The 8,861-nt window shown below is 30.8% G+C and overlaps 1 protein-coding gene and 1 long non-coding RNA gene across 3 annotated transcripts; one reads left to right on the top strand and one right to left on the bottom strand.

Annotated features, from left to right (window-relative positions):
- The first annotated feature begins 701 nt into the window (after positions 1–701).
- Positions 702–7,960, top strand: LOC121118891 (uncharacterized). Of its 2 annotated transcripts, none has more exons than XM_071888200.1 (5): positions 702–867; positions 4,863–5,437; positions 5,499–6,170; positions 6,233–6,365; positions 6,479–7,960. In XM_071888200.1, exons 2-5 carry the CDS (start codon positions 5,175–5,177, stop codon positions 6,533–6,535), a joined length of 1,125 nt encoding a protein of 374 aa, XP_071744301.1. In that variant the 5' UTR covers positions 702–867; positions 4,863–5,174; the 3' UTR covers positions 6,536–7,960. The 2 variants fall into 2 exon arrangements, with proteins under 2 accessions (XP_071744301.1, XP_040569420.1); XM_040713486.2 differs by having other exon boundaries at positions 703–867; positions 7,775–7,960.
- Positions 1,851–4,662, bottom strand: LOC121118892 (uncharacterized). Its single transcript, XR_005864601.2, has 3 exons — positions 4,535–4,662; positions 2,731–4,475; positions 1,851–2,326 (listed from the first exon to the last, which is right to left on the bottom strand). It is a non-coding gene; the product is annotated as an uncharacterized lncRNA (long non-coding RNA).
- Positions 7,961–8,861: the final 901 nt, after the last annotated feature.

Here is an 8,861-nt window from a genome sequence, read left to right as displayed (position 1 = left end):
CTTGGTGTTGTATTATTTCCCTGCAACACGCTGCCACTCTCTGAAGCATTGATTACAAACTAATATAATTTAACAAGGCTCATCCCCCTGTTGTCGTTACTCAAATATTTACTTTACAGAATATAGCTTAGAAACTCCAATCCTTCACTATGAATAATGGTTTTTTCCCATTTTTACAATTTATCAATTGCATTTTTAAAATTGTAACTTGTACAAACTGTTTATAAAAATTAAAACTTCAAGACAATATACATAGGCCTGTCTAATGATTAATTATTTATATTTCATGCTTAATCTTTAAAAAGGATTTAAAAAACAAAAAAAACAACTCTATTCCTACAATGACAACTTCCTGGAGGAGATAGAAAATCCTGTTCCATCATCCATTTACTTTGTATGTTCAACGTACTTTCAAGTTAGAATGTGCCTAACCCCCTCCATTATTAATCGAAACTCTTTTCATTTTTACATACATTTTTCCTCCAATTTTCTCTTTCCTTCGACTTTCTTTCTTTCAAACGGAATCATGAATATGTATATTATCGTATATATATTATACAATTCTCAAGATAGAGCAAACTGATAAGGTTTTCTTCACTATATGACTCCTGTCGAAAACCGACCTTTTTGCAAAAAAAGAAAAAGAAAAAAAATACTATAAGGTCATGCAGTTGAAATTAAAAAGAACCTTCACAACATTGACTGAATCATATTCATTACTCAACGTACTCCTTTTAAAAAAAATACTTTTGTACAAGAGGGAAAACAGTCGTAATTTATTATACATTTCTTAGTTTGATAACCTATAAATATGAGGGTTTAAGAAAAGAAGGGGCCTTTACTTCCGGTTTTTGACATGATTTGAGGGTAAGTCCATATTTTAAACATAAATAATCTATGCACAACTATCTATACAATTCTCAATTCCAATAAAAGAGATCATTAATCAATCCTCATCTACTACATAAAGCCTTTCCCTTATTTAACAATAAAATAATCGAAAGGTTATCAAATTAGAAAAAAAATCACGCAACTCTCTCTTTATGTACAACATATTATTGTATAACAACTATGTTTTTATGTGAATACATCCATTACATATTATTCTTTAATAGAATGCAAAATCGTGGAAACGAAATAAACATACGCATGAAATAGGTCATTCATGAATGTATTATGAAGCTTACTGAAAGTTAGTCATTATGATTAATAATAAGTAGTGTTGTGTCGGTTTTTATTATTCGGTTCATTCCAGTATTAGGATTGGTCTTTGGGACCCGTATTTAAGACCATAGGTCCTTAGGAATGTCAGTATTAGAACTGATTAACCCTTAAACGGATTTTACGCTATATAATGGTTCGTTTTCAATTTCTACTTTTCTTTTTTTCCAGCGGCAGAAGACGTGATATCTCGTCTTAACAGGAAAAATTAGGTAATATATTATTAAAAAAAGGATAATTTGAGTGAGTTTGGACAAGGATTAGAGTACTCAGAAAGATAACCCACTTGGTTTTGAATTGAAAATAATGAGTTCTCAATATGTTAAGTGGACAATTTAGATTAGACTGGGGCTACATAGCGGAAGAAGGGAGTTCAAAAACTCTTTGACTATTGTGAATCCATGATTATGATTACTTCAAAGGGATTCATGAATTGTTTTGATGATATAGCCTTCGCAGAGGATCAATTACATGATCCAATTTCCATGGGTCTTCGTATTCGTCATGGTTCTTCTCTCGCAGCAGATTAATGATAGTTTATAGTTGATGACTCCTGCCCCCCCCCTCTCCTCTCCAAAGATTTAAATATTGACAGCTAGTATGCTGTCTCTCAGTAATCAGGACGACCATATTTATTTATATTGTCGTCCGAGGCGTGTTTATTTTACAGAAAATAAATGTTACTTTTTTAGATTTGTGTCCCATGAAATTGACATGGATTTGACAAATATATATATCCGTTAAGAGTTAAAAAAAGAAAAAATAAAACTGAGGAACTGAACTGGGCCAGACTGCGGTGTTCATTCCTAAATAAGAACCGACACAACACTAAGAATAAGCAGAACTATAATATATTTTAAAAACTATACATTGAAAACTGACGCATGATTCATGATTCACTATTTTGCAAGGGTCAAAGGTGGATTTCTTCCATCCTAATATTGATCTTAATTTTGTCTCCATTTTTTTTTCCCCCATTCGTTGATCATTTAAATATCTGCATCAATGGATAATATTATTCATGAACAGAGCAGTAACTACAGGGTTATTAGGTGACCGTTCCTCCTTCCTAAAATGATGCGTGTGCTCTCCAACTGAAGAATAACTATAAACATAAATTAAATTATATTCTATTAAATCTGCAATCGTTTATCAAGATATCTCTAGATATTGTAAATCTTATGAAAATTAACTCTTTACTTAACCAAAGAGTAGCTCCACTAAAGTACGTTTTATATCTAATAGGTTAAAGGGAGAAAAAACTATATTCAGGTCATGATACATTTGCGAAATAAATGGTATTATAGGTGTACCATTTACCTATATGTTTTTTGTATGCTTTTTATTATAGTCGCGTGTTTGTTTCTAAATATTTCATGTAGGGGAATATTTTGTAAAATAACTCTTCAAAAACTGAATGAATAAATGTATATATATATATAGGTATTGTAAGAATAAATTCTAATTTTTTTTTAAATATAAACAACTTAACAAATATCTATACTCAACTTTATAGACTAAATCTTATTCCCATGAACTTATATTTGTGTGGTTCTTTATGTATGCGTATTAGAGATGTATTGGTCCTTAAAATGGGGGTTAAAAGCAATCCCATCTTGTCAGGTTAGGTTTTACAGCGAGAAGGCCATTTCTTGTTGTTGATTTTTTAGATTTGAATTTAATTTTGATAACTTTTATAAGAAAATAATTTCGAATCCTGGGGTTTTTCAAATAAAATGTAGGGCTCTTTATTTTTAACATTTATGTTTTTGTTTTTTTGTATCTTTTTTTTTAACAGAATGCTGTGCTTAAGATAGATAGTACAAAAAGGTAAACTATATTTTGGGTTCCGTTATCGATTTTTTGGTTTCTTTTCCAATTATCAGGGTCCTGAACTTTGATTGGTTAAGTTTGAAATAGTTCTTGTTCAGCTGTGAATAATTCCCAGCAATTATTGAATAATGATTCCATAGTTGGGAAAAATTAGATAATTATTCTCTCATTAGGGGTTTTTTATTCAGTATCATATTGGTAGAAAGGTGCCCAATGATTTTGCTTTAAACTATTTTGCTTCAGAGATGTTTTGCCTTAATATATAAATAAATGAAGATTGTACAATGTTATTTTTGGTTGAAATTGATGGTCCATTTCAATTTTTTAAATCTAAATATGCAATATTTATTACTATAAAATGATTTAAATGTTTATTTTCTGTTGGAATAATGATGGAATTATTCTCTTGCTTCATATCGTGCTTGTTCATCAATCCATGAGTATTTTCTAGTATGAATAATCCATCATATCTTGTCATAATTACTAATAGAAAAGTGATTAGGAATTCTTAGACACGAATTGTTGCCGTGTTTACTTCTTATTATACTAACTTCATTACATATTTTGTCTCTAGTTCAAAATTAATTACAAAATGAGACTTTGTTGGGCTTATGAATATAAATTTTTCAACATGATTTCTTAATTTTTAAACAGAGAACAATCATTTAATGCAAAGCAAATGCCCCTCATAAAATTATCCCTACTGTTTCGTCCTGTTTTAAATTACAGTAAAGTAGGTTAATTTACAAATTAATTTTATTCAGTAAACTATAATTATCTTCCATATTCAACAAATGTGAATATACAAATGCATGATAATAGTTTTCCATTATTAATTAATTAAGTCTTAATTAAATTATTTAGTTTTCTTATAAGCATTGAATGTTTATAGCTCCCAGTTTGATAGAAATATCATTAGTTAATATTTATGATGATATCCTTATTTTGGACGGTTTCTTTGTCCAATTGCGAGCACGGTATTATCGTATGAATATAAGAATTTACATTGTATTTTTTTGTTAGCTGTCGATTTCATGCTTATTTCCCCCTTATCAGTTCTCTAAACGTTGATTGATTGAATTCGAATTATCTCTTTTTAGGCTATGAACTAATTACCAACCCTTTTTAAATAATAATTCTATAGTTGTGAAGAATTGGCTCCATATCAACTAATTTTGGGCATTTTTCTAAGGTTGTTTTTTTCCTAAATAATGTCATAAGTTTTAAATGGGTAGTCTTTTCAACAAAAAAGAAATTATAATTTCGAATATAGGACTTTTGTATTTCAACAAAAGGTAATTAAAAAAATTGGAAAGACCTAGTCAAAGGTTGAACCAGAATGTCAAATAATAATCACTAAACCTTCGTGTATAAATGAGAAAAACAACATTAATAAACAGTCCACGTTATGCTGCCCAGCCCTGTAATTCAAAAATAGATTAATTATCAAATATTGAAGTAAATACATAATTTGTTTTACCTTAGTGCTCAATATATGAGTAACAAGTGGATTGGAGCAGATTGTGAGTTATAAATGATTATAAAATTGGTGAAATAAGAAATTATTTTCAAGTAATTCACCAAACATTTATCCTTGAGAAAAAAAAACCCTACTAATTTGTTGTAAATACATTTTGCTCCTTTGCAAAATAATAATTGGATTTTAACACGTAAACGTTTTTTTCTCTTTAAAAACAAGTTTAGAGGATAAAAAAACTTCTAATATTTTTGTGGATTAATAAATTATATATAAATAATTATTATAATTCTTTATCTTTAAGTGATTAATCACTAATCTGTCTTTACAGTGTTACCTCTTCATGGAAAAAGGGCATAGATGAAGTACTCGTGAGGTATCATTTTCTCATCTTTTCTGATTACAGGAGATTTTTTTTTAAGAAGAGGTTTATGCATGAAGGAAGAAGAATAATTTCTTGAGACAATTTTGTAGGGCTACTTAGAAATATAAATCGACTTCGTCAATCAAGTCAATCTGAATGCTCTCATTGTGACTAAATTAAATCAACACAGGTGTAACAGAAAAAAGAGAATGTTATTTCCAGTCTATGACCTTATTCTTGGATATCACTGTTCTCAATACTCTCACTTTTCTTTAATCCATGAGAGAAGGGGAGTCCCCTAATCTTAACTCACGAGTTGGGTTCCACGTTCTGAATCCCCATTCCCTTAGTATAAGCGAAATTGAGGAGGACCTCAGAAGAATCCCAAGTGAAAAGGACATTTTTTTAAAAGTACCAAACATAAAAGAATTGGAAGGCATTGGCCGCGTCTCGGAGGGATCCTCAACATCCTTTGGACAACAAAAAACAACGGAGTCACGACACGCTCCTACCTGGCATACTTCTCCAACAAGACTCATAAGGTAATGTGCCCTCAAAAATCAGTATTATATCCATACACAGGATAAAATCTTATAATTACAGAGATCATTCAAACCCACGGGTCAAAAGAGGTTTGATGGATACCCGAAATGACAATGGAGGGGATTTGATGGACCCCCGATTACAGCAGCAGTACAGACGCAGTCGTCGTCGTGTTATAGATGAAAGAGAGGAAAGAGAGGATAATGAGGATCCCGAATACTGTCGACACCCTCAATCTCGAATATGTGATAATCTCAAATACAACCTTCAACAGTTGAAACTTCGATCCCAGAAAGATACATATTTGGCTGTTGTTGATGCTGCCATAATTGGACCAGAGCCAGTTCGCTCCTACGAAGTCGAATCGATCCTGGGTATCAGTAATGATACCTTTTTAAAGACTCGTCTTCGACGAAAAGAAGCTCTGGAATATGAGGACTTTGAGTTCAATAGAGATAGAGTCGAGGAAATGAGAGAACTTCAAACTCGAAGGCGCTCCAGTTACAAATCCTTGAACAGTAACAATAGTAATAAAAATGGACATAAAACTGTTATTCCAAGGCCTGCTTTGAAGGAGCAGTTTGAACTCTTTGCTAGATATGGGGATCCACAAAGCATAGGAGAGCTTATTACCCTGAGTCAAACCGATAAATGGCTCCGACAAGCAGGAATAATCGACAATTGGAACATAACAACCACTGACACTGCCATATACTATAGAAAAATTAGCAGGTATTTCCTCCTTTCATGATTCTTGTGACTATATGTTTAATTCCTCTCTCCAATTTTTTCAGAGGATCCAAATACTTGGACTACGATTCATGGCGAGCCTTCCTGGATGAATTGGCTTGGAGAAAAAGAATAAGTGTGGAGTACTTAATTGACAAATTGGAAATATGTGGAAAGCCCTCCTATAGCAATACTACGGTAAGCAATCACATTATAAACTCTTCTTAAAAAGAAGAAAATAATTTACTTTTTCATTCATTCAGACAAACAAAAGTATATTAAAATGTGTTTTCTTCTTTTATACCTTATAGACAGCCAGTCTTAGTGACCCGTTTTTACAGAGAGGACTCAGAGTTCATGACTGCTAATAATACATAGAATTAAAGTATGTAACTGGTATTACTGGGTCTTCAATACGCTTTCTTTAATTCTTTTCTTCTTCTTTTTTTTTCACTACAAATCCCTCGACTACAGAATAAAGTTTTCTCTTCTCTGACAAACTTTAATGTAGGGTGACCAATCTGCTTTTTATCCTGTCTAGATAATTTTATATAAATTCATGAAATGTCCAGGGCTTTATAACAAATAGTGTATGCTGAAAATCAAATTTTAATACAAATGAGCAAGCTAAAATTGCAGATATTATCTGCAAGGTGGTGTGACAGTCTTTAGCTTTTTGTTTAAAAAAATGGCACATCCTCGCAAGAATTTTCGCAGCGCCTTTTGTGTGAGTAACATACAAATGTTATTTATTTATTAAATAGAATTAACATTGAGGGAGTTGTAGTAGTTTGGCACACTCTTTATTGTTTTTTGTTTTTTTTACAAATGAATATAAATAAACACCACTCATGTCCAATTTAAATGAAATATAAAAATAATAATTTTTTTGAATAAAGAACAAAAATTCAATTCTTGAATTTTCTAAATCAAATATTAAAATTTGTTATTACTATATTTCAAAACCTATGAATTTGAAAGATTGTACTTCACCCTGTGTCAACCCATTTTTAAGAGGAATCAGTATTATAAAGAGCCATTGATAGAAATTGTATAATTATATGAGTCAATGGCGACCAAACTCAACTTTCACAGGAGGGCGGCTTTTTAATTTTACCGCCCCTTGGCTTGCAATATTTACTCTGATAGACAAAATTTTAATCTTTTTTTGTAAATCTCAATTAACCACGTCCTTGAAATATTCAGTGTAGAGGGGACAGGGTCTCTTGTCAGGCCACGTTTGACATAATAAGGAGAGCTCAAACAAGGCGGAATCAATCTGCAGTTGAAGGATTTTATGAGTGAGCACAGTAAATAGATAAATGAAAAAGTATCAAGCATCACTTTATTCCGAGCTATGATAATTTTAGAAGGGCGGGTTGATCCCCTCTCTATATATACATAGTTAGTTTGTGGCACATGTAGTAGGTAGATGGCGCTTTTCATTTTAGGAACAATGGTGTCAAACAGTTGTTTCATGTGTATTCCTTTTCATAAATTAATGATGAAGTAAAAAATAACCCAATTGATTTTGGCACTTTTGTTCTAAATAATTAACAAAGATCAAATGTCCTCTCTGACTTATTTTTTTCTGAATTATTTTCCAGAAATGAGACGTACTGTCTTCGATTCGTCCAACTATATATAATAACAAATTCAATTGAAAGCTTACATTATCATGTACCGAATACGTTTACATTTCTTATTGTACTAAAAATATTATCTTTTTGTAAAAAAACATTATTCCATTGTATTCTATAACTTTTAAATAAAAAATAGTATCCTAACCCTTGTATTATGTTATAGAAAATTTTCGAGCCATTTTGACTATAAAACAGTAAAACGAACTGATTAAAAAAATCTGGATCAACAATAAATTGTTCATAGGCCCTGAAATATCTTTTATATCTTAAATCTACTCTTTAGCATCACAATCGCTGTTCCCAACTTGTGTGACAATTTATTCAACTGAAAGCCTTTTAGAGCTCATTTTTGGTGCGTATGTCCAATAAAATAAATGAAAAGTGAATATAAGTTCCTCATTAACAAACACTTTTCTCTCTAGGCTTGATTGGCAGTCAAATAATAATACAAAGAATTGGGAGACCAAATTTAAACATCAAAGATACAAGTTTGTTCTGGATATGGACACAATATAAATTCTCCGGATCAAAATGGTCCGTAACAACATATTTGTATGCAAACATTGCACAGCCATTTCACGTCCTTCAAAATGTCCAAATTTGGAACATTAAACAAGGAAAAGTCAAAAAATTCAATTAAGAAAAAAAGAGGTTCATATGATAATCATAAAAATTAAAAAAACGTGTCAAATTGACCCTTAACATAATCCAAGCTAAAACCCACTTAGTTTTAACTATAATCACGTAATAGAGCATTGAATTTCGAAGCTCAAAATTCTTTATTTTTTTAATAAGTGGACATGCCTATTTACTAGACTATTTTACTCTATGTAAAAATTTATTTAACTATGTATTTGTAGAAACAAGCCTAAACATATGCATAATACGTACGAACATACTTATAAACAGGTGTTTCTTTAAAGAATTAAATTTTCGTTATTAGGCCTTCAATTATATAAGTATACAAAATAATGTGAAAGGAATTAATATAATATATAAAAAAGTTGAATAATATGTTGATATGTCAGCTGTTGTTGATAGATACATCCAG

This window comes from Lepeophtheirus salmonis, chromosome 5 (genome assembly GCF_016086655.4).
Source record: "Lepeophtheirus salmonis chromosome 5, UVic_Lsal_1.4, whole genome shotgun sequence".
Lineage (NCBI taxonomy): Eukaryota > Metazoa > Arthropoda > Copepoda > Siphonostomatoida > Caligidae > Lepeophtheirus > Lepeophtheirus salmonis.
Note: the sequence above shows the minus strand (reverse complement) of the source record. Positions and strands in the feature narration are given on the sequence as shown.

Bases quoted from the DNA above. Each gene is read 5' to 3' on its own strand.
- LOC121118891 (XM_071888200.1), top strand. From the start codon at position 5,175: ATGAGAGAAGGGGAGTCCCCTAATCTTAACTCACGAGTTGGGTTCCAC. The intron at 6,171-6,232 runs GTATTTCCTCCT...CAATTTTTTCAG, and splicing joins TACTATAGAAAAATTAGCAG to AGGATCCAAATACTTGGACT. The intron at 6,366-6,478 runs GTAAGCAATCAC...TATACCTTATAG, and splicing joins CCTCCTATAGCAATACTACG to ACAGCCAGTCTTAGTGACCC.